At 39.7% G+C, this 25,723-nt stretch overlaps 1 protein-coding gene across 7 annotated transcripts in view; it reads left to right on the top strand.

Moving 5' to 3' along the window:
• Positions 1–25,723, top strand: part of PIAS2 (protein inhibitor of activated STAT 2) — a 62,115-nt gene that overhangs the window by 27,303 nt on the left and 9,089 nt on the right. For 6 of the 7 annotated variants that reach the window (XM_045296112.1, XM_045296111.1, XM_004702969.2 and 3 more), the window contains 4 exons: positions 4,116–4,276; positions 12,846–12,979; positions 14,321–14,489; positions 20,079–20,218. In XM_045296112.1, the coding sequence (XP_045152047.1) occupies positions 4,116–4,276; positions 12,846–12,979; positions 14,321–14,489; positions 20,079–20,218 (604 nt within the window). Of the gene's footprint in view, positions 1–4,115; positions 4,277–12,845; positions 12,980–14,320; positions 14,490–20,078; positions 20,219–22,585; positions 22,984–25,723 lie in introns of those variants that run through there. The other variant, XM_004702970.2, reaches the window with a different exon arrangement.

Here is a 25,723-nt window from a genome sequence, read left to right as displayed (position 1 = left end):
AACTGTCTTATTAGAAAACCAGGGTGGAGGACTAGTCCCCATTTTGCAGATGAGAAAACTCAGTCTAATAGAAATTAGCCAACGCAAATCTCAGCCAGTTCATTTGCGATCTGGTTCTATTTCAGCTCTCTTTCCAGTATGCCCTGTGGCCAGAATGGGCTTCAATACAATTCTCTTGATTCAGAGTCCACCTCTCAGCTACTCTGGAAACTGGCAACTGCATTATCTTTCTTTCTGAAGTTTTATTTTTTGTCACCCCTTTAAAATAGACACAAAGTCCCCAAAACCACACAATTTATGTTAGCCAACTCAGAATAGAATGCTATGAAATTGGAATTGCTTCCAAGTTGGAAATTTGCGGTTCCATTTCTTATGTCTTCTGTCTGATTTTTATCAGAGCCTTCGTTCTCAAGACTCTGAAGAGGTCCACAGAGTCAAAACTTCTTATAATACTGAGATGTGATTTGTCTTTTATTCTCATTCTCTCAGCAGTATACAGTGATGTTTAACAGGGACTACCTGCCAGGTGATGGTATCATTGCTCTGCTGGCTAATGGAATGTGGTCTTGTGTATTTTTGTGTTTTTAAAATGTCTGTTTTAATTCTAATACAACAGTATTGATTAATATCACCTACATATATAAAAACTTTTGGAAGTTCTCAATTTTTAACAGTGTAAAGGGGTTCTGAAACAAATTTGAGAACCAGTGGCCTGTGAAAATAATAGTAAGCTGAGTTAGAGAAACCTATATCTCTAACTTTATATATAAATTTATAAGGATTACCCGCTTATTACAAACTATAATAAAAAAATGAAAAATTCTGATTGTTAGGGTTTATTCAGAATTAATGCTATTACTAATATTATGATCAGAATCTTGGTAGATTTAACTGTTTTCATAATCATTTATGTTTATTGAAAAGATGCATTATGTTATATGTATATACATATATATACTGTTCTATAGCTTGTATATTTTCCTTTAACAGTATATTTCAAATACATTAGTAGGCGTAGCTCTATCTTATTTTAATCACTGCAGACATTTTGTTGCATGGGTGTGATGTATCTTATTTATTCAACCTTTTTTAGTGATTGTGTTTGAGTTGTTTCCAAACACTGATTCTATCAATAAACAAACTTACACTGATGGAAAATTCCTAAATAAAAAAAATAAATAGAATCAAGAACTGTTTTAAAAGAATACATGATAACAAATAGGACTTTATCATAGAAATAGAATGGTAGTGTGACTTTAGACAATCTTTTAAAATTTTAATTATTGATATTGGAAGGAGACACTTGTGATTACTGCCATTAGGTGTCAAATAACCATTTAGTTCATTTTCATTTCTAATTTCACCAAATTTCATAGTAGACAAGGGCAAGGTGAGTAATTAAAATCAAAAGTTTGCACCATTTGAACTTGTGAGAATTAAGTGCGTCTTCTTCATGAACATGAGCAAAGTGGGTTTGTGTCACAACTCCACGCAGACGGTGTCGCAGTGAATGTGTGGCTTAGCCACTTGTAGCCTCAGGATCTTAATTTCAAAAATAGAAATACAGATACCAGCTCTTCTACACTTTTGGGGTTGTTATATGAAGATGATAAGAAATTTCTAAAGCTCTTAATATCACCATAACACTAAAGGATTCTAGATAATCCAGGGATAACTTATTTATTATTAAAGGAAAATATAGAAGCAAATGTCACAGGTGAGAAACTTCCTGCAGTTGTCTTTTTAAAATTCTAAGCCAGCAGCTAAAATGTGGTATGTAGCTGCATGGGTTACTGTAACTTCAGGATGGCTTTTAGATGTTGGATTGGACACGTGGGTGAGGTGATTCTGCACAGAAGTGAAAACTCTGGGGCAGGGTTCCTGGATTCAAATACTAGTTCTGCCACCACTTTACTTTGGTTGGTCAAGCGCCTGTGTGCCTCAGTGTCCTCATTTGTAACATGGGGATGACATTAAAATCATGTCAACCTGGTAGTATAAGTATTAGTTACTATTAAGATGATGACTGGACTACAGTGTATGTATTTGTTGCTGTTTAATTCTAAGATAGCCAAATGCTCAATGGAGAGTTTACATATAAGCCAAAAGCAGGAAGGCACTGTAGAAAAGTCTGTGTCACAAGACTTCAAACCTCGCAGTACATTTTGAAAGTGCTTTCTCTCCTATCCGGACCCTCCCTCAACCCACCGGTAGAATAATTAACTATTTAGGGTAAAAAAGGCAGCAAGCATCTATCCAAAGACAAAGGACAAAGAGTTAGGAAAGACGGAGAAATAGAAACAGGAAGTAGAAGGAGTTAAGGGATCACAGTGGATGAAACAAAATGTGTACCAATTGTTGAATGTAAAGCTAATAGTCTGCTCTGTAAACATTTCCAACTCATGGTAAAAAGTGTGTTTTTAAGTAGTTTTCCTTTCTCTCTGCCTCTTCTAGTAATTCATTTTGCCCTCTGGCCAAGTTCTGAGCACACACTGTGCTAACTACTGTGCTACAACAGAAAGATCACAGTGGAGAACAGAGAGACATTGTCCTTGTGGAAATTAGGGAGGGTCTAGTGGGAGAAACAAACAACACAAAGGTTGTTCTAAAAAGCTATTTCCTGTAAAGGAAATATATACTAATTCAATTGAGAGGTTAGAGAAACTTCATCTAATCTAATCTGGGTCTGCCTATGTCTTGATTTTGTTTTACCTCTACCAGAATTGGATGGAGCAACACCATGGCTATATAAAAGTTGGAACTCACAGGATCAGCTGTTTGAATCCACCAGCCGCTCTGTGGGAGGAAGGATAGGGCTTTCTACTTCTGTAAAGAGTTACAGTCTCAGAAATTCACGGGGATGTTCTACCCTGCCCTATAGGGTCTCTATGAATCAGAACTATCTCAATGGCACCGAGTTTGGGTTTTTTCCTACCAGTTGGAATAAGAATTGGAAGGAGCAGCTCTAAGGTTATATGGAAGTATTTTGAGAATTTCATACTTGAATATGTAAATCCTTTCCATGAAGAAATGAAAAATATATTGGTAATTCACATCACTCACAAGGGGCTGATTTCTTTAAATTAAAAACACCTATAAATAAAAAATAACTAAATAGAAAAGGTTATGGATAGACAGATGACTCTGGGGTAAACGGAGGCTCGGCTTCACTTATAATAGGAAATGCAGTTCATAAGCAGATTGGCAAAGATCACAGTACTCAGCAAGCCTATGTTGGTAAGGGTGAAGCACACCAAGAACAGGAATAAGTACGCATGTGTAAATCAAGATGCCTTGGTGGTGCTGTGGTTAAAGTGCTCTTCTGCTAGCCCAGAGGTCAGCAGTTCAAATTCAGCAGCTGCTCTGTAAAAGCAGGGTGTAGCAGTCTGCTTCCATAAAGATGTGCAGCCACAGAAAACCTTATGGGGGCAATTCTCAGATTTTTAGAACTTGAGGGTAGTTTGTTGTTGACAGGTTATGTGTAAATTATTATGTGTAACCTCTGGGAGTTTGCCAGTGTAACAAGAATTAGAGTATTTTACCTTTGACCTGAACATTTCACTTCTAGGAATTTTCCTATAGGTATTACGCATCATTGTTTATAGTGATCAAAGATTGGAAACAATTTCAATGTCTGTCACTAGGTACTGGTTAAATAAATTGCTGCCTTTATATAGTGGGAGCTTTACATATATATATCCTGATACAGGTGAAATAGTGAACCGTGATATATGATGGTACAGAATTGTGTATACCATACCACCTTTTATGAGATTTTTTTTAAGTGTGCACTTTACATGCATGAACATTCACGAAAGGACATGCAAGAGATGGATGGGTAACGGGTTCTCTCAGAAAAACAGTGGGGGAGCCAGAGGAGGGAAGAAGACTTAAGTCTCTTGCTGCCTGTTTTGGAAAAGTGAAATCGTATTCTAAAAATCTTAAGACAAACAAAGAAAAAAAGACCAATAAATAGATGTAAAGCAGAGTGATCTTGGTGGGCCTAAATTCTGCTCTGAGTTTCTTTTTCCTGTGCTATTGTGTAATTGTGGGCCTTCTGGGGCTTTGCTCTCCTGTGTGAAATGATATTCCATGTTGTGTTCTCTGTCCTGTAGTTAGGGAAAATGAGGCTGACGATCCCGTGTCGTGCAGTGACTTGTACACATCTGCAGTGTTTTGATGCTGCTCTTTATCTGCAAATGAATGAGAAGAAACCCACCTGGATTTGTCCTGTGTGTGACAAAAAGGCTGCCTATGAGAGTCTCATATTGGATGGGTAAGTATCCTCCTGAATAGCTGGTGGTCATTTCTCTACTCAGTACAGCTTCCTGTCAGTTCTCTGGCCGAAGGTCTGAATGTTCATGTCTTTCCAACTTCATTCTTTGTTGTCCTCAAATTTAATTTTGCTTTATTGTGATAAAATACATGATATAAAATTTGCCATTTTAGCTATTAACAGTTTTATTGGAATGTAATACACCTATGGTACAATTCAGTACTTCAATTATATTAAGAAGAGTTGTACAAACACCACAATTTCAGAACACGTTTTTTACGTGTCCGATTTATTGGCAAAAATTACGTTCAGTGTTGTACCATCATCACTACATTTCCAAACTATTTTGTCATCCCAACAAAAGCTCTATTCATTAAACAGTGGCTCCCCATTTCCCCCTCACCCCAGCCTCTAGTTATTTTAAAACTGTGACTACAGATTCCTTTGTTTTTATCTTTGGTGGAGGGCAGTTGTATTTGCTGTATTTTTCATTTTCAAGAGCATATTTTGTAGGCCATGGAAAAGCGGGGGATGGGGCGTTAAAATTTTAAAAGAAATGGTGAAGAAGAAAGTTGTTGCTAGGGGGGCATTGAGTTTATGTTAATGGTGGTGGAATAAGTTGGAAAAAGGATATCAGTGGTTGTACAACATGAGTAGAATCAGTGCCACTGAACATAGAAGTTGTGGAATTGGAGGATGTTTTGTTGTGCATATTTTTGCCACGATTAGAAAAACTCAAATAAGGTAAACAAGCGGCCATCTAGCTTGGAAGCAACAAAGCCCACATGGAAGAAGCACACCAGCTTGTGTAAACACGAGGTATCGATGGGATGAGGTACCAGGCATCAAAGAACAAAAAATCCTATCATTGTGAATGAGGGGTAGTGTGGGGTGGGGACCCAAAGCCCATCTGTAGGCAACTGGACACCCCCTTACGGAAGGGTCACGGGGAGGAGACGAGCCAGTCAAGGTACAGTGTAGCAACGATGAAACATACAACTTTCCTCTAGTTCCTAAATGCTTCCTCCTCACCCACTATCAAGATCCCAATTCTACCTTACAAATCTGGCTAGACCAGAGGATGTACACTGGTACAGATAGGAACTGGAAACACAGGGAATCCAGGACAGATGATCCCTTCAGGACCAGTGGTATCTACATATAACCTCCTTCATGGGGGATGGATAATAGAAAAGTGGGTGATGGGAGACATCGGACGTTGTAAGGTATGACAAAATAATATTTTATAAATTATTGAGGGTTCATGAGGGAGGGGGGAAATGAGCTGGTGCCAAGGGCTTACATGGAGAGCAAATGTTTTGAGAATGATGAGGGTAACGAATGTACAAATGTGCTTTATACGATTGATGTATGTATGGATTGTGATGAGTTGTATGATCCCCAGTAAAATGATTTAAAACAAAAAAAGAAAATTGCATGAATAACAATGAGCACAAGGAAGAATATAGTCTCGAATTGAATGTGGTGATAATTGTACAATTCTTACTGGTATGCTTGAATTATTGAATTGTATGACATGTGGATGAAATGCTAATAAAACTTTCAAAGGAAAAATAATGGGGTGAGAGGGTAGGTAGTCCATTTATGACCTTTGCTTCCTAAAGTCTAAGCCAAAAAGCAAAGGAAGTGGCAGCAGAGGTGCAGTCGCATTGTGTGGCTGTAAATTCAAGAGTGGAATCGTCTCCAGGTTTTTTCTGACTACTGCTTAAGTATAGTCATATGTATGTCAGAATTTGGGGATCTGAAAAATAATATGCTGTATAGACTCTTGTATAAGCTGAGGTTTGTCAGCACATTTTTTTTTTTTTTACTCAAAATTATGGGGTTTATTGTGTAAGGAACAGGTTACAAATTAGGATCAGGAAAGATTCAGGATAGAATTTTTTAAAATCAGGGCAGCCTCTTTTCAGCCATGCCTACCAGCAGGCCTCTCTCCCTGGCCTTTGGCCCAGTGCACCTCTGGCCTGGTCCAGCCACTGTCACCAGCATCCAGGTTCTTGATTTACCAAGAAAAAGGATTACTTTTGGAAGGCACAGGGCTTTGCAGAAGATTTTTATCTAGACACTCCTAAAGAGGAAGAAATCCTTACCAGCCAGCATAGCCAGCCATGATATCTCTTGCCGCCCATACACCTACTCAGTATTTTAGGAGTTCTTGCACACTTGAGATTCTCAGGAACTTCCTGGGATGGCGAAGTATTCTGGAAAATGTAGTTCCCTGATGTTGTCAGGGACTCTGCACATGCTGTGTCCAACTCTCCAGCTTTGCTCCTATGCTCTGTCTCTGTTACAGAGCTCTTTAGCTGCACCAGTAAATGTCTACTCCACCAGCAGGCCTCCTGCACGAAGGCCCTCAGCTTTCTTGCTCCAAGGCCTGCGGACTGCCCTGTGTCAGCACATTTTTAATGCAGTCTTGGTGGTAAATTAGGTGCCTGGTTGATATTCGGGTGGGCTTATACTTGAGTATATACGGTAACTGAATTTATCAAGTGGGATATCCTTTTTCCCCTCCCAAGTAACACTTGTAAAAGATAGCCTATAGAATGCATGCCCAACCATGAGATATTAAAATTACAATTAATCGAATGATTAAAATCATCAAGCCCATTCGTCAGTAATGACTTTGTTTCCATTAGAGTAAAAATCTTGACATCATGCTCTATATAATGATTCATAACAGACTCTGTTACTTCCAGACATCCCAGTTAGTTCTTAAGAACACTTGTACAAGTTATTTTATTTTGTTTGTTTTTAAGTTTTAAGAAAGCAATGAAGAGTGAATGGAGGTGTCAGTTTTCTTCCTAAAACTGTAGTCTGCTGGGTTTTTACTTTTGTAATCTTTTAAACTATTTTTTTGCAAATATTTAAAACATAGAAGTTGCAGAAGCAGCAGACTTTGAACCAGATGCACCAGTTGGCAACATTTTGAACATTTTTGTTTTTATCAGTCTCTCAGTATTTGGAGGGGTGGGTGCGATGGGGTGATGTACAGAGAGTGAGAGCCACGTACACCCTCCCCCTTTATTTTGAGGGTACTTCATAATCATGCTATTCCATCATGCGGCTGCACCACTCATCATTAGAGCATTTTGTTGGTTCCTACTCTTGTCTATTTTAAGTTGTCCACTGGTATGCTTCTCTATGAGTTAAGTCTTTGTGTATGAGTATGTAGTTTAAGATCTAAGTAGATGTGCCAAGTCGAAAGGAATGTACACTTCTCTGGGGTTTTTTTCCTAGTTGAAAAGATAGTTCATTATTTTGGTTTCTATTTCTATTAGGAGAATGATCTGATTTCTATTTCTTCACATATATTTGTCATTTTATCTGAGAATTGTTCTTGATTTTTCCTGTTTTTCTAATGTGGTAGTTGTCTTTTTCTACTGATTTATAAACAATAATTATACAAATTTATTGTAATAAATGTTTTGTGTGTATATTTTCATTTTCCCCATTCAGAAGCTTTATATTTTGATTTCATCAAATATTGGTCTTTCCCTTTTGTATTTCTGCCCTCAGTGCATTTAGCACGTTCCTGAGATTTTGACATAAGCATTCACTTTATTGGTAATCTCTGGACTATCAGGTGTTAGGTCAAAATGGTGAACACACCACTGCTAGTGTGTGAACCAGTACAAAAATTACAGATTGCATTAAGTGCTCAGAAGGTAAAGAGTGGGGCTATGAGAGATGAGTTTGAGGCTGAGGAGGAAGCATTTAGGTAAGAGAAAGGTGTTAAGGTGGGGATTACTCTTTAACATAACCTGCCAGATGTCTCACCATTCATTGAAGAATCTCACCTGTGGACTAAGATAGTACCAGAATCTTAAGGTAAATTCTCATATGTCTCCATACTAAATTCTAACTGATACTTTGTTCCATTGATCAAAGTATTAGTGAAGCAGTACAAAACTATTTTAATAATTGCATTTATGTTCATATCTCTTGGCCATTCTGGTTCAGATCACACCCCCCACCCCCCGCCCAACCAGTATCACAATTACATTCATGTAGAAGAAAATGTTCTGAAATTACACAAACCAATCCTGATTGAATTTTTGTTGAGTTTTTAGTATCATTGGGAAGGATACACATTTTAAAAATATTACATGTTTTTATGTGGGAGGCATTTTTCCCCTAAATATGCTGTTGAGATATAAATGACTGACAACAGAAGCATTGCACATGTGTAAAGTGTAGTGTGATAAATTTTGATTACTTAGATAACCAACCCTGATGAGTTAGTTACTAGAAGCGTGTACCCCCTTTGTCTAACTGCTTTTGTTTAGTGTAGCTATCTTGCCATTCATCCATGGGCTGTATCCTCTAATAGTTCTTTTCTTTGCTGACACCGCAGAAAACACAGTTTTTGCACCCACTCCCCTTTTAGTGGGTTATTTCTGGTTTGGAGCTATTCCCAGTATTAATTAGTAACTGTTTCTAGTGCTAATAATTTTTATGGCAGGAACTTTGATGGCACAAAGTGCTGAGTGATTCAGTACTCAGCTGGCAACCTATAAAAGGTTGGTGGTTTGAACCCACCAGCAACTCTGCAGGTTAAGCAGCCAGGTAATTTGCTCTTCCACGGATTATCCCCTAGGAAACCCCACAGGGACACTTGGGTTCTGTCCTGTCCATTGCCATGAGTTGGGATCTGCACGACACCAGTCTTTAAGGGAGTAAAGTCCTTGATTTTTCTCTCATAAAGCAGCTGCTGTCTGCCTTTCATTTTGCAACCCGACTGCTTAACCATTGTGTTACCAAGGCTCCTTTTGGTATGCTCACTCTCTTTCATTGTATGCATTTCTCCTGCGCCCATTCCCATGGGTCACACCTTGTGCTGAGATCCACAAGGTCAGCAGTGAAAACCTCCACCAGCTGCTCCTTTTATTATTTGGTAACAGCTATTTGCTCCTAGCCACAGGGCAGCAGTTGAGTTTGAATTACCAGGGTAGCATAGCTAGTGGGGCAGGGTGTCCGTTTTTCCAGGTTACCTTGTGGCATTTTCTGTTATACCACTGTAGGTCTTATTTCGGTGACTAGGAACTTAAATCCTTTTTACAGTTCTAAATCTAAGTATTACTTTTGTAACTTTGTACTGTAGGCACATCGATAGATTAGGGCTGTGTAATAAGACAGGGTTCTCTAGAGAAACAAAACCAGGACACTAATAATTTTGTATATATTTATATAGATAGATAACATAAGAAATAAATGGTTAATTAAATTATAAAGGAGTACAAATGGCTCAGTGCAACTCACTCCCGTGAGACAGTTGTGAGACAGTGGCAATCCTTCAAGTCTTGAGGACCGCCGGGTAGTCCTCTGTAGAGCAATTTAGGCTATACGGGCACAGGCAGATGACAGGGTCCGACAGTCCCCAGTTCAAGAGATGTAAATTCCAATGATGTGGTGAAGCAGGTCTTGAAGGAACCTCAAGTTACAGCGACACAGTTCACAGGTTAGGTGTCCCACAGGTACTGTAGCTTGCAAATTGAGACACAGAACAAGCAAGGCAGCCACACACTGGTCTGATGGTCAAAGAGCAAGAGACAAGAAAGGCGAGGCTCACCGAGCCATTATCTCTCCTCCCTTCAGTTAATCCCACATGTGTTTATCGGCCAGGTTAGCACAGTAACCTACCTCAGGCTGCATTCTGGAAGGTCAGCAGTTTGAAACCACCATCCGCTCCTTGGGAAAAAGGGCTTTCTAATCCTATAAACACTTAGAATCTGAGAAACTCAAAGGGCAGTTCAACCCTGCCCCGTAGGGATGCTATGAGCCAGCATTGACTCGATGGCAGTGAGTTTGAGTTTTTTAGTGTGATGTAATATATCCATATATAACATGTTAATGTTTCCATTGTACATGTTTTAAAATTTGTTACAGCTATCATTTTTAATAACTTTATTATATAATTCACATACATACAACCCAATAGTTCAGTCATATTCAGAAGAAATATACAATCATCACAATCAATTCCAGAATATTTAGCTTCTTCTTATACTCATTGTTAGCTTCCCATTTTCCTCCATCATCCTCTGCCATGACCTTAGGTTAAAAAATTTTGGGGGGGACCCTAGGTAGTTAATAATCCAGTTACGGTCTCTCTGTATTTACCTATCCTGGATTTCACAGACAGAAAGCCATACAAAACAAGAAACAACAACCCAGCCACCATGACAAAACAACAGGAAAACGCCCAACAAAACGAAAGAAGAAAATGTGAAAACTGATACAACTTTAAAATGTAGATCAATAGATGAGGTGTTACATTTTAACCCAGCTGTATTTGCCATAACCGACTTTACAGTGCTCCCTGACCGATAGCAAGGCTATTCGCAGCCCTGTACTGTGGACAGAGGGCCATCACTGGAGGCGTTCGTAATCCACATGGGGAGCCTGAAAATGGGTTTTGAACTCACACTGTCAGCTATAGCAAACCTTGTGTTGGGGAGTTAAACTTAGATACCATTCCCACCATTGAATTTGAATATTATTATTTACAATCTGTGGATCACACAGGCTGATGTTCTTCCATATGGATTTAGTTGATGCCTCGCTTGTTTTGGCTGCTTGTTTTTAGATAAGCATTTAAGACTTCGGGTGCTATTCTTTCTGACAGCTGGGCACCATCTGACTTCTTCACCAAACTTTGCTATAGCACCCATCTCTTCAATGATCTCTTAATGTGGGCAATGATCGAGTGGAACTATGTCTTAACTAATTGTTTGTAGATTAGGGCTACGATTAAATGCAAGCTCCCAAACTGGGGATCTTATTAATAGTAATTTCTAAGGACTGTCAAAGATGCTTGGTTTTCTTTAGATCTTTTTGTTACCTATAAGTGTATTTCCTGAAATCCAAATTTATTTTATTATTTGCATTAGTATTACCATTGAATTCTATCTAGTGGTAATTCCAGATGTAAGATGATCTAACTTGATGTCATTGTTGTCGTGATGTGCTCGATGTAGATCAAGTTGTGTGATTATAATGCTGTTCAAGAGTTCTTATTTCTCCTCCTAACTCTACCCCTTGATCTTTCTTTTTGGATATTAAAGTTTTTTAATAGTTTTGTGCTTAGGAACCTTTATGTTTGCTGGTGTTTTGTTTTGGGGGTGGTATTCAGTAAGTAACACCACCACCCCTTTTTTTAATCATCTTATTGGAGATTCTTACAGCTCTTACCACCATACATCCAGTTTCCAACACAATTGTCCATATGTTGCCATCATTATTTTCAACACATTTTCTTTCTATTTGAGCTCTTGATATCAGCTCCTCATCCCCCGCCTCTTATGTCTTATACCAACTGCTTTTTCCCATCACCCACCTTTCTGCTGTCCATCTCCCTAGGGAGGGGTTATATGTAGATCATTGTGATTTGCAAGCTACATCATTCCCCACCTTCCCCTTCCCCTCCTGGTATCTCTATTCTCATCCTTGATCCTGAGGGGTTTGTCTGTCCTAGATTCCCTGTGTTGTGCGCTCTTATCTGTAGCAGTGTATGTGCTCTGGTCTAGTCAAGATTTGTAAGGTAGAATTGAGGTCATGATGGGGTGGGGGGTGGGAAGCATTAAAGAACTAGAGGAAAGTTGTATGTTTCATTAGTGCTTTACTGTGCCCTGACTGACACATCTCTTCCTTGTGTCCTTTCTGTAAGGGAATGTTCAGTTGTCTACAGTTGGGCTTTAGGTTTCCACTCTGCTACCCCCGACCCCCCTTCACATTGATAAGATTTTATGTTCTGGGTCATTGATGTCTGACACCTGATCCCTTCGACACCTCATGACCACACAGGCTGATGTGCTGCTTCATGTGGGCTTTGTTGCTTCTCAGCTAGATGGCCGCTTGTTTACCTTCAAGCATGTAAGACCCCAGATCTTTTGATAGTTGGGCACCATCTGCTTTCTTAACTGTATTTGCTTATATACCTATTTTGTCTTCAGTGATTATGTCTGGAAGGTGAGCATCACAGAATGCCAGATTATTAGGTCATGGTGCTCTTGCATTGAGTAGAGGCCCAATGTCCATCTACTACCTTAATACTAAACTTATCACATAGATCTATTTCCCTATCATTATATATAAACATATTTACTTAGTACATGCCTGTATCTAGACCTGTATACAGTATCCTTTTCCTCCTAGTTCTCTATTTCCTTTTACTTTCCTCTTGTCCCACGATCATGTTCAGCCTTCATTTGGGTTTCAATAATTCTTTTCGGTTACATTGCCCTAGATTAAGCCCCACCAGGCATCCTATGCCTTTTTCTCCATCAATTTTAGATTGCTTGTTGTTCCCTTGTCCCTGGGTTAGTTGCCACCTCCCCCCACCTTTTTTTTTTTTTCCAATTTCCCAAGGAAATCTAAAACCTTGGTATGGGAAGTAGATCACATTTGTTATAAAGTGTGAAGTATTGTAATATATAGTGTAATTTCAATGGCACTATTTTTTCTCTCTAGAGTAATGTATATTCCTTTGACATTTCACCTATGAACAAAGCCTTTTATTACATTAATATACTTCCTAATTGATTTACAGGCTTTTTATGGAAATTCTCAATGACTGTTCAGATGTGGATGAAATCAAATTTCAAGAAGATGGTTCCTGGTGTCCAATGAGACCGAAGAAAGAGGCTATGAAAGTGTCTAGCCAACCATGTACAAAAATAGAAAGTACGTATGGCACAGCAGTAGCCTAGAGGGGCTTGCTCAGCCGAGTTTTTGCCATTTGCTTGATTCCACAGCTCCATCTGGCACTGTGCTCCTTTGTCTGTTGGTCATCGGTTACAGATGTAGTTTTCTCGAAGTGAACTTTTTCCTTTCCTTTAGAAATATGTTCATAACGTCTCTACCACCTTACAATTGGCCTTTTTGTAATACATATTTAATAGCTGAAGCAAGTGAAATGATCACCCCAGGTTATCTTAACATGGTGATTGTTACAAAATTGAAAGTGACAAATGACACTGCACCATCTTTCAGAATTGTTTTTAGAGTATGTGTTGGGGGAACCCCAGGTGGAGCTGTGGTTTGATGGCTCTTGTCATTTCAGGGAGTATTGGGGTGCTTGCAGGTTACTTGCCAAGAAATTAAGTGTTTCCTTGTACTTCTCTCTGTGAAGGAACTCGACTATTGCAGTGATTTCCTGCAGGGCTTTGAGCTAGTTTAGTCACGGCCAGCACAGCAAAATGGAAACAGACTTAAATTTGTAAGATGGGAATGTTCAGGAATGATAACTGGAATGGGAAAATCCCTGGGTTGATGCCCAGGTAGAAACTTAATCTCCTCCTCAGAAAACAAGGGATCTCTGTCTGGGCTGCAAAAAACAAGGGCCCCCTGTAAAGGCTACAGATCTCTTGAACTGCAATTTTTCTGGCACGTGAAAAACGTTGGATGAATTTGGAATCACCAGTTTTGCTTCATGAACCATCACTGAGCCCTGAAGAGTGCGTTCAAAGCCCTGCTTGCCTAGGTTCTTCGTCTGCAGAGAGAGGAATCAGGGCATGTAGGATCATTGAATCCACAGATAAACTTAGATTATGTTTGCCTCACAGTCTATTGGCTTTCAGTTTTGGTCTGAGTATATTTGAAGTTCTAATAATGTAATACTAATACATATTCAGAGTGAGAAGGAAAAAAGGATATATACGAATATTAATTATTCCCCTACATTTGTTACTTAAGATGGAAACAACCACAGTTTCCTTTGTCTTTGGGGGAAGTTGGGTGACTTCGATGCTGCTGCTTTGTGTGTAGTAATGTGCTTCTCTGAAATGGTGGCTTGGCCTACAGTGGGGAGACTTTCGTCATTGAGAGCCTAGGTGACTCATAGAGAGTGGCCAAGAAAAGCTCTACATGTCTAATTTAGGTATGAAGCTTGGATTTCTTTTTTCTTTTCATTTTGCCTAGTGAAGTGAAATCTTTTTGAAGGTCTGGCTTTTGGTGAACTGTCTGATCATACTTGGACTTGAACCTTGTTTTCATTTTTCTCCTTTTTGTTCCCTCTCCAACCAGCCTCAAGCGTTCTCAGTAAGCCTTGTGCAGTGGCTGTAGCCAATGACACAAGCAGGAAGAAAGTGGATGTGATTGACCTAACCATAGAAAGCTCTTCTGATGAAGACGAGCCTCCTGCCAAAAGGAAGTGCATCTTTATGTCAGAAACACCAAGCAGCCCGACCAAAGGGTGTGTTCCTTTATAGTTCACTACTGGTGCTTACACGGCAATAGCCCTTCTTGGGATAGATTCTGGAAATGTCTTTTTGAGACTTGAGATAGCCATAGATGTTCATTTGCCTTTTGAAATATTTTCAAATAAGCATCATGTTTACAGAAAAGCAAATTCAACAAAGAAACTATTTCCATCGTTGGGGAATGAGAATTTGAGGTCTTTCTCATGTCTATGTGTTTCACACTTGAAACTTTTGCCATTTTGTGGAACTCCTTTGTAAGGAGTAAGTTTGGTATCTCACTGAGGAAGCATAGTGTGATGGATCGCAGAATCGAACAAGTGTGGAAGCCTCATTCTGGCACACCGCTTACTGCGTAACGAACCAGCTGCCTACGTTGGGTAATGAAAGGGGCTTAGCCTTTGTCTCACACCTGGTAGTTTGGCAGTAAAAATGGATCCTGCCTTCTTCAGACGAGAATATGGACAAATCAATGCATTCTAGAATGTGTTCCTCAGGATTCAGCTGGCAAAAGCCATTACTAAAGGGCCTGAGTATTTGAAAGTAGGTAGTTTGCCTGAGGTAAGATTTTAAAAACGTGCAAGAAGGAGCGGGGTTTCTCCAGATGCCCCATGAAGACACACTGTCAGATTGGGTGTGGTGGTCTGTAAACTGTAACAGGCCAGCTCGTTCCTTGAAGTAGATTTATACAGCACCTATGCAAGGACAAAACCCTTAAGAAACAGGCTCAAGAAAGAAGGAAGGAAAAGAAAAAAAGAAACAGGCTCATAGATGAAAATTCTGAATTCAGTACTTTTAAATCATTCATTTTACGTGTTAAAATGGCATACACTGTTACCATGTAAGGTTTATCACGGGTACTTAAATATTGGGGATCGTATTAATAAAACATCTGGTCATCTTAAAACCTCAGCATTCAGTGAATGACTTAATGTAAGGGTTCCACACTTATATTCACTTGCGCAGCAGCAGCATGAATCGAAGTAGCATGGTGTCCAGGATCGGTTGCATTTGGTGCGCCCTGGCTCTCATGTAGAACATCATAGTCATTGCTGATCTTAAAGAGAAGGGTAGTAAATGGTTGTAGCCTGAGGGAATTGGGGAGAAGAGCAGTGGTGAACATGAAAGCCATAGCCCAGGACGTGAATGGATTCAAGGGTTGTGGATGCTTAACCTGGGGAAAAGGAGTCAGTGACTGAGTTAAGTTTACTCTTTGTTAGGACAGTGGAGGGAAGATACATGTGAAACTTTAAAATTGCAGCTTTCTGACTACTAAGAGGTAGAGTGGATGTTTTCATACTAGAAACTCATGCTTTTGGTTATTTCACTGCTGTGGTCCCTTCTAACTAACTCTTAATGCTTTTGTGACTTTGTCCCTGTGTGTTAGTCCGGTTAGACTAGAGAAACAAATTCATGGAAATGCTCATGTGTATAAGGAAGAGGTTTATATCTAAGAGCAATTGAACATTGAGAAAACATCCCAGCCCCATCCAGATCAAGTCCATAAGTCGAATATTAGCCCATATGTCCAATAGCAGTCTGTAAAGTCCTCTTCAGACTCACAAAACACATGCAACGATGCCGAATGCAGGAAGATCCCAGGCCATTGGTTGGGAAGTCATGTGGATCCAGTGGCATTGTAAGCATCTCAACACTGGCAGGGGCTCCACTTGGCTCCTCCAGTTCCCAGGGCACTGAGTCTTATCAGCGTAGTGCCATGTGTCTTGTCAGTAAAGCGACAGAGAGAGATAGACCCACCCCTTCATTCTTAATCCTCTCAAGTCCCAAATTGACACCAGATTGTGTAACTACCACACCTTGTCATTCTTTTTTGAATCTCTTCTAGAATTGTTAGGGTTCCCTCTGCTGTGGAAGTGTCATATAGGAGTTCTGGGCCAGTGACTGTAAGCGAATATGAAAGAATAGAGCACGATTAACCAGGAGACCATTATCTATAGGCCACATGTATGATGTGAACAGCTACTTTTTACTTAGTAAAAATAATTCTTAAGCATTAGGAAGAAAGTAAAAACCATTTTACTGTCAATAATTTGATGACTCTTCTTCAGCCCCTTTCCTTTGAGCATTTATTATAATATTCAATACAGTCATAGAATACCTGTCTGTTTGGAACACAAAATAGTCTCTCAAGGAAGTATTTTTGCTATTATTTCTGAGTGATGCAAGCGAGGTGAAGCTGTCATGATTAGCAGAATAGTATCATTAATAAGAACACAGCTAAGACACCAGTTTTTATCTGTGTTAATAATGCTTTAATACTGGACTAGTAGTACACATACAGGATATTAAGTGAAGGAGCTCTAGGGAAACAGTGCTTAAACGCTTGGCTACTAACCAGAAGGTTGGTGCTTTGAACCCACCCAGCAGCTCTTTTGGGAGAAAAAAATCCAGACGATCTGTTCCCTGAAAGATGACCGCGTGGGAATACCATGCCCCTGGGGTTCCTGTGAATTGGGACTGACACGATGGCCCGTCACGACCACCGTCGTGTTACATAGCTGTGGAGCTTGTGCATTCATCTTAGACTTCGACAAAAGCCCTTTATGTTTTGGTTTTGCTTTCTTACAGTCAAGAGATTTTTAATACTGTTCTGCTCCACCCCCTGGCAAGTGAATGCTTGCTCTGTCTTTATTAAGAGGGTATTCTAAAGACAGGAAATTGGGAACCACATATAAATGTCACTTGATTACAAGCCACCAAGTATGAAATTGGCTTTCTTTTCTGTTTTTATGATCACACTGTCAGCATAGGCAGAAAGTCCTAGGTCTGTGGCTTAACACTGCAGTTACTGACCGGGCGCATTTTCAGACGTCTGAGTATGAGCCCGTGGTCTAAGTATGAGCCTGTGATCTAAGTATGAGCCAGCGGTGCCCCAGCCCCTGCTTTCTTGATGCAGAACGCAACATAGATTGCCGGACACCTGCTTCTGGTGGATTCCAGCACATTGATTTTTGTGTTATTGTACCGTGGGCGTAAGCTAAGCAAATCTTAAATGCGTGCACGTATATCAGGCATACATCTGTGTGTGTGATCGTGATCCTATGATGAAGCAGCACCAGATTCGTTGTTTTGCATGAGCTTTATAATAATTCTCTCATCTGAATGTGTTCCTTGTGAAGATATGATAGAGAAAAATCTACCAATATAGAACTTCACAATCCAGTCCAATTAACAACTAAGTTTAGCCCTATTACAGAGAGTTGAACTTGCTGTTAATCATTATAAAATTCAGATAGTAGGAATTAACCAACAAAATCATTTACTTTTTCAAATGTTTGCTGAGGTTATAGACCTTGATTTCATAACCTAAAATCCCAGGGGATTTTGGTATTTTCTGAACGCTGTGGCATTCAACGTGGTTTTTGTAGAAACAACCACTCCTTAACTAAAGACAGATTTTTATTTTGTAAGGACAGAACATAGGTGATAATTCCGCATTCCTATGGGGACATTGGAGCCCACGTGCACTGGTTAAGCTCTTGACTGCTAACCAGTAGGTCGGCAGTTATAACCCCTTAGCCATTCTGTGTGAGGAAGGCATGACAGTGTTCTGCCATAAAGATGAACAGATTTGGAAACCATTTGGGGCAGCCTGGTCCACTTGGTCCACAGCAGTGGATTTGCATTTGGTTTATTGTGGTGATGTGTTGGTACATTGATCCAATTCCTCTACAAGTGGTGGAAGAAATGCTCTGCTGTTGACTTTTTATCAGTACGTGCTCAAGTTAAGACTAGTCAGTGATGCCCAGATTCCCTGAAGTGTGAGGAAAACAAGAAAGGCTGGGTGGGGGATAGGAAGACAGGAAGGTTTCTCCTCTTGTACACTGGAAATGAAAAGTTGTCACTTTGTTTTGCAATGGCTTAGCTTAAAGAGTCATACATAAATGAAAGTAAACAACTTTTGAATTATATATATGTGTGTGTGTGTGTGTGTGTGTGTGTTTTGAGAGAGAGGAAGAGGGGTGCCGCTTTGTCACATCTTGAAGAGTTCAGTTACAGGGCTGTGGGTTCTAACATCAGTGCCCACCTCATGGCAACATGTTCTCTTGTGATGGCTTGCTTTCTACATCTTCGGTGGCTTCCACAAATTTAAAATGTAGGGCAGAATGGCAGCTAGATAAAGTCCATTATTGCTACTTTTTAATTAATAATCTGAGCGGTAACAGCATGTTTCAATCAAGGGCAAAGGATATCGAGCGGTCCTAAATTGTCATTCCTGTTTGGCATTGTGATCGTTAATTTTTTAAGCTTCCTATAGGTTTCACCTTCGTTACCTTTTGTAATGGCTCCTTCAAGTGATGGGAAACGGTGCCTCTGTCCCTAGGCTTGCAGCAGTTGACTGGCATGCTAACCTTAGTACCGTATTTTAGACTGTGCTTGTCTTTTGTTAGCAGCGTGGCAAACATCAGCAGTCGGGTTTGTTTAGTTTCTTAAAAACATCCAAGATGTTATTCTTGTAAGCAAGGTTATAGTCACCTATCCCAGGCAAAGAGAAAATGTGGCATAAATAAGATTGTAAAAGAAATTTTCTCTTTAAGCCTGAATGTACATACATACATACAAACTATGTATTTGTACTAACTCTGAAATGAATCTTGTTTACTCAGAACTTGACCTTCCTGGAAGTGTAGGTGATGGTTCCATACTGCTAGCCAGCGCCTTTGATAGTGTACATTAAGTCTTGAGTAGGCCTCCTGCTGTGATTGCTGCTGCACCAACATAGGTTGGTCGGCTGGTTGACTTTAGCATTGGCTTTACTAAAGATTGCTAATAATTACTAGAATCCAAGTTTGATTTGAGAAACTTCTCGTTTGGCAATGGTTAGATTTAAATCAAATTTTAGAGACATTCCCTACTTTGAGTTTTGAAATCCCCGAGTGGGGCAGATGGTGATGAATTCCACTGCTACACGCAGCTGTACCTCAGGACAGGCCCGGGACCTGCTTCCAAAGATCATAGCCTTGAGAGCCCGGGAGCAGGTCTGCCCTGCACACTTTGGGGTCACCGTGACTCAGACCCGTCTGATGGCAACTAAGGACAGCTTGCGTTTGAATTGCCCTGCAGATAAAATGACCAGTATCCGCGCAGGTTACATAGATGTTAAGAAAAGCATGGTAGGTGCTTTGGGGTCCATTATGCAACTCATAGTGACCTCACAAGCTGTCACCTCTATGGAGCAACCCGCCAGGTCTCTTCACCTGGGGAAGCCTCAAGGGTTCGTTCCCCAGCCGTTTGGTTTGCAGCTGGGCGCTGAACCACTGTGCCATCAGGCTTCTTCGTTAAATGTGTGAAATATATTTCTTTTCGTGGATGAAAATGTGTGTGGCTCCAGCACTGTACATTATGTTTTAATGCTGACTTGCTCTTATGTCACAGCTGCTGTTGAGAGCCAGGACACATTCATGTTCAAATGAAGACTTAAGAAAGAGAGAGTAGAGTGGAGTACTGTACTGTGTAGTGAGTAGCTACCATGTAGTTGTGTTGAAAGAATGCCCAGGTGCAGCCCTTCTCTCCTGCAAACTAACAGCCAGATTGTTTGTAATTCCCCACGCTGTTTAAAACAGGGTCCTCATGTATCAGCCGTCTTCTGTGCGGGTGCCCAGTGTGACTCCGGTTGACCCTGCCACTATTCCGCCTTCACTAACAGACTACTCAGTACCCTTCCACCACACGCCAATAGCAAGCTTGTCATCAGATTTGCCAGGTATGTGGAGAGTTTTGTGTTGCTGTTTAATCAATTTTATTATTTGCTTTTAATTGTAATCTGTGGAGCAAAATAGAGTTTAAATTTTTTACATAGAAGAGCAAAGGAAATATGAGAGGTCTCATACAATGGTAATTTGTTTCAATATGTCACATTCAAATATTACCACTTTTCACTGCAGAGGAGGAAAAACTTGACCTTTTCTTGGTTTATTTGCCATAGAAGCTTCGTGGGTGAGGAAGAGTATTTTTTCATCTATGGTACACTTCCTGGTTAGCCCATCAGAACATTCGGTAGTTGAGTGTGGGACATATTTGGCTACCAGCTTTGCCATGAGGAATTTTTCCCCACACTACTGGGATAAAATTAACCTACCAACTATTTTCCTAGAGTAGTACTTAAATATCACGGATCTCTTTTATATGCTTTTTTAACTCTAAAGTTGGAAAAAGTCAAGGTTACTTGGCTTAACTTCAGTACTAAGATGAGCAACTAGGGCCATATTTTTAAATGTAAACTCCTACCAGTCTCCTAGTCTGCTCTTCTCTCCACACCCATTGATTTTACAGTCAAACTTGAGCAAATTCCAACCAGGGCTTCTCAGACGTAGGATCTCCTTCCTCACCTTTCCAGCTGAGTCCGGTTCCCTCCTCCTGTTGTGAAGATGGTTTGGGCCTGTGGTCTATCCTTCAGCCCTTTAATGAGGTCTTTATTTTAAACAAAATCCTTAATCTGTTGGGCAAATTTTATGTCATTCTAACAGTTGACAATTGTGTTTTGAGCCTAGTGTAATTTTGTCAGATTACTTGAACTTCAGTAGAGAAAGATATACTAAAATGAGTATCCATTGAAATAAAATGATAGTGCCTTTTGCTGCTTTTTGTTTGCCCCATATATAGTTTGGGAATTATTTTCAAAGATTTCTTGTAACCCAGTTGGCCACAGTTTTGAAATATGTTGTCTTCAAAGCTTGTTGCTTAGGTGTAAGTGAGGCCTTGAGGAAGCTCAGAGATGAATTTCTAGCTCTGTTATGTGTTGTTTTAATAATTAGTTTCAGATGAAGTCTTAAGTGCCCAAGTCTAAGCGTGTGCTCTAAGGAAGCAATCCAAGGGAATTTGCTCACTAAAGACATTGAATTCAAAAGATAATGAGCACTTGTATTTACTAATTAGTGACCCTGCCATTTAGCAGTAGCCTAGCTACAATTTATAAATCTCTTAGCTGGTAAGTTATGGGTCTAGGTGAGTTTTTTATTTAGAAAAACTGTTTCAAGATTTGAACATTAAGACTTTTATTTTAAAATTATATATAACTATGTAGTTTTGAGAAACTGCAGTAAAATGGGTTTGAACTGTGTGTTTATTAAAATGCATTTCAGGTTGATAATTGAGATAATGAGCCCTGGTGGCTCAGTGGCTAAAGTGCTTGGCTGTTAGTGAAAAGTGATTGAGAGGACTCACCAGCCACTCTGTAGAAGAAAGATGTGGCAGTTGGCTTATGTAAAGATTACAGCCTTGGCAACCCCATGGGCAGTTCTACTCTGTCTGACAGGGTTGCTATGAGTCAGAATTATCTGTATGGCAATGGATTGTCTTTGTTTGGGGGTCACTGAGGCAGTGAGACTAATATCCACAGCTGATATTGAGCCAGTAGTATAAACCACTGTGGTGATACTAGTACTCTTAATGAGTTGGTTAGCTAAATAGAATGGAATCTACATGGTGTTCTGTAAAGCATTGCTTAACATTTAAGTAATGATTCATTTCTAATAAAAACCCAATGGTTCCAGCAAATTTGTCATAGTATATAATAACTCTTGGTTGATGGGGCTCTTGTCATATCATATAGCAGCATCTGGAAGTTCAAGGCTGGTTGATCTACACACAATCTTGTGCATTCATTCATAAGCTCTCTGCTTTAAAGAAAATGCTAGTTTATTTTCATCTATAAGTTAGATAGCAGGTACTGCATCTAAGTAGTTTAACCCTATAACACCGACCGTGACGTTTCCGTAACATTTAAATTAAATGTATATATTAATATATATATATATATATTGATAACTATGAAAGTAAAGAATAAAACAAAAATAATTTTTCTCTGAAATTAAAAACTCATGCGTTATAGGGTTAAGCCTTTACTGTGGTTTTTATTGTTAATGTACTCTTATAGTTAGTGATAACTTTGGGGTTGGTTTCTGGTATCATTTTTTGTAATTAGTCCTATGGTATACAGAATTGATAAACGTTTAAGGATTTATAGTAATATATTAAAATTGAACATGGAGGATGGAGAGATAGCAAAATTTTAATACGTTTCTTAACATTCCTTTTAAACATCATAAACATGAATCTTCTGAATCTGCAGGAGAACAAAGAAGAAATGATATTAATAATGAACTGCAGCTTGGAGCATCTTCTGATACTGTGCAAGAGTGAATACAAAATAAAACAAAGTATTTGTGTTTGTGGAATGGAAAGCAGCTTGATTATGTCAAGAGAGAACAAATATGACTGCCTTATTGCTAGTGCCATACTGTCAGGTGTGAATGGTGCTCAAAAGTTGTACATGAAAGTTGAAAGTGCTGAACATTTACATACTTAGTCTTGTAGTGATTATGTTCTGTTAGGGTTTATGGCTCAAGAAGAAGAAAATGTGTTGTCATCAATGAGGAGAAACCTCAGTATTTTCACATTATATGTTTAAAAATAGACGTTTTTTCAATGTTAATAAATACAGAGTGTACCACCACTGTTTAAACATTACCTGTTTAGGTGTCTGAGTGTTGAGTGCTGCTATAACAGACAGACCACACATGGGTGACTTGCACCAGCCAAACTTGTTCTCTCACATTTTCAGAGTCCCGAAGTCCAAAATCAGGGTGCCGGCTCAAAGGAGGTTCTTGGTCTTTTCAGCTTCGGGTCCCTTGCTGATCTCCATGTGGCTTGGTATCTCTCTCGCCCACCTCTTCTTGCTCACTTGCTTGTTTCACCCCTTTAATATATCAAAGGAGATTGGTTTAGAACTCGCCCTAAACGAACCCTGCTCATTGTCTTATGAGAGAGAACTCATTTCCAATGGGATTATTACCACTGATGGGGTTAGGATTTACAGCGCACCATTTTGGGGGAACATCAATCTGTAAACTCCATGGTTTGCCCCTTCCTCAAAATTAATATATTTATAGCACATGCTAACCACATTCGCCGTACTATATTACCCCCCAAATCTTAAATCTATAATTCCAAAATTCTATCTGAAATATAGGTGAGACTTAAGGTGTATTTATCCTGCAGTAAAACCTCTTCGTTTGTGAACCTGCGAAATCTAGATGGCAAATTAGCTGTTTCCAAAGTACCGTGATGGAACCAGGGACGAGAGAAGACATTTCCATTAAAAATGAGAGAAATTGGAGAGAATGGAGGGATAACGAGCACCAAGCAAGTCCAAGAACCCCACAGAACCATTTACTGTAGCCCCCAAAGCTTGGGCATAGTCTTGAGTTCCCTGAGACTGTCTTGCCAATGGCCTGGCAAGACCATTTGCTATGCTACGCTCGTTTGCTATGCTCTCCTGATTCGGGGTGGAGACCCCTCAGCCCTGCATTCCAGACCCACTGTGTCCACAGCTCTGCTCCGCTTCTTCAACTTTGGGTGCTAACCTCATTCCTCCAGCACACCTTAGGCTTGGACAATCGAACTGAGCAAGCAAAGAGCATTTCAAAATTGAGGAACCTCTCTCTCTGTGCTGCAGCTAGGAGTTCTCGTCCCCAGGGGTGGGCCCATCTTGCTCTCCTTTCTGTCCATTCTCTTTCTTGGAGTGTAAGAGACACAGCTCCTTTGGCCTATAAAACTCTGAGAGGTAGACAGCATGCTTTCCCCTCTCTGTCCCCTTCAGTCTAATGGTGAGTTTTGTACTGTGTGCTTAGTTAAATTGATCAAAGGTGTAATCTCTAACAAAACATTGTGTAGCCACACTCCATGACCATTCTAGGACAACCTTAGATTTTAAAAAACAAAACAAAACCCTACTGCCATCGAGTCTACTCCTACTCATTATATCCATGTAGGCCAGAATAGCACTTACCCTGTGGGCTTCCAAGACTACATCTTAACGGGGACAGAAAGCCTCGTTTTTCTCCCATGAAGCAACTGGTGGTTTCCAACTACGGACCTTGTGGGTCACAGCCAGCACATAACCCACTCACACTACCCAGACTCCTTCATAACTTGAAGTTCTGTTCTTATTTTGCCTAGTTTGTTTAGAAGTCCACCTCTTTCTTCTCATATTTAACTATAAATGGCAAGGAGAAGCCATTTGGCCCTTTAAGGTCTTGCTTAGAAACCTCATCAGCCACGAATCCAAGTTCCAGACAAGTTCTTTGCCACTACATAAAAAGCATTGCCCATCCTCCACTGTCCAATCACGTTTATCATTTTCTTGTGTGACTTCACCAGAAGCAAATTCAACTCCACATTCCTTGTGACCTTTTTCTATGTATTCTCTAAGACGATTGAGATTTTCTCCATAGTCTCACTTTATGAGCCCTCACCACAATAATGCCATTGACTTACAAAATTCTACCAACAGTCTCTCTCCAAGGCAATCAGCTTTTACTGTTGGGCACTTGAAACTCTTGGATCCTGTACCCACCCATTTCTCAAATCTAAAACTAGGTTCACGTCTTTAGGTATCTGTGAAAGCAGTACTCCATTTTTCTGGTACCAAATTCTGCCATAATTATGTATTGGTGCCATAACAGAAACATCACAAATGGGTCGCCGTAACAAATTTTATTTTCTCATAGCCTTGATGTCCAAATTCTAGGTGCTACCTTCGAGGAAAAGACTTTCTCAGTCCACTCTGGTGGAAGATTCTTGTCTCTTCAGCTCCTACTTCTGATTTCTTAGAAATCCCTGTGTCTTGGCATCTGTCTGAGCTTATCTCTGCTCACTTGTTTGCTTAGTTTTCTTATATCTAAAAAAGTCTTGTGACCCATCCTACACTAATCTCAGTCATTCACTGATTAACACAGCAACTACAACCCATCAACTTAGAGGTTAGAATGTATACTGTTTCCAGGGGTGGTGTGGAATTCAACTCCATAAAAGAAGGTAAAAATAAATAAGTTAAAACATCAAATACTTAGGAGAACATAAAATATTTTATTATGGTATATTACTGTGATTGAAGCTTATAGTGAAATAAGTTAAACATGTAACAAGCCAGTAAAATTTCAAGTTAACTATTGATTGAGCCACCTATTTCTTGTAAGAGTTATTAAGCTACTTAAAATATAAAATTGAAGACTTTGATACTTTGAAGTGTCTCATTAGCGATGTAATGCCTGAAATACCCTGTCAGTCTTCCAGTGTTGCTGCAGGGTTTCAGAGAGAGGGTTATGGTGAGGCCTTAGTGGGCTTTGTCTGAATAGGGCCCATCCAAAAGGAGATCATCTGAAGTTTCCTCCAAAATTCAGTCTTTTACTGTGGCATTCCGTGAGTC

Source organism: Echinops telfairi, unplaced genomic scaffold (genome assembly GCF_000313985.2).
Source record: "Echinops telfairi isolate 266 unplaced genomic scaffold, ASM31398v2 ScPeMD7_7400;HRSCAF=8409, whole genome shotgun sequence".
Taxonomy (NCBI): Eukaryota; Metazoa; Chordata; class Mammalia; order Afrosoricida; family Tenrecidae; genus Echinops; species Echinops telfairi.
This window is presented reverse-complemented; position numbering and strand designations above follow the sequence as displayed.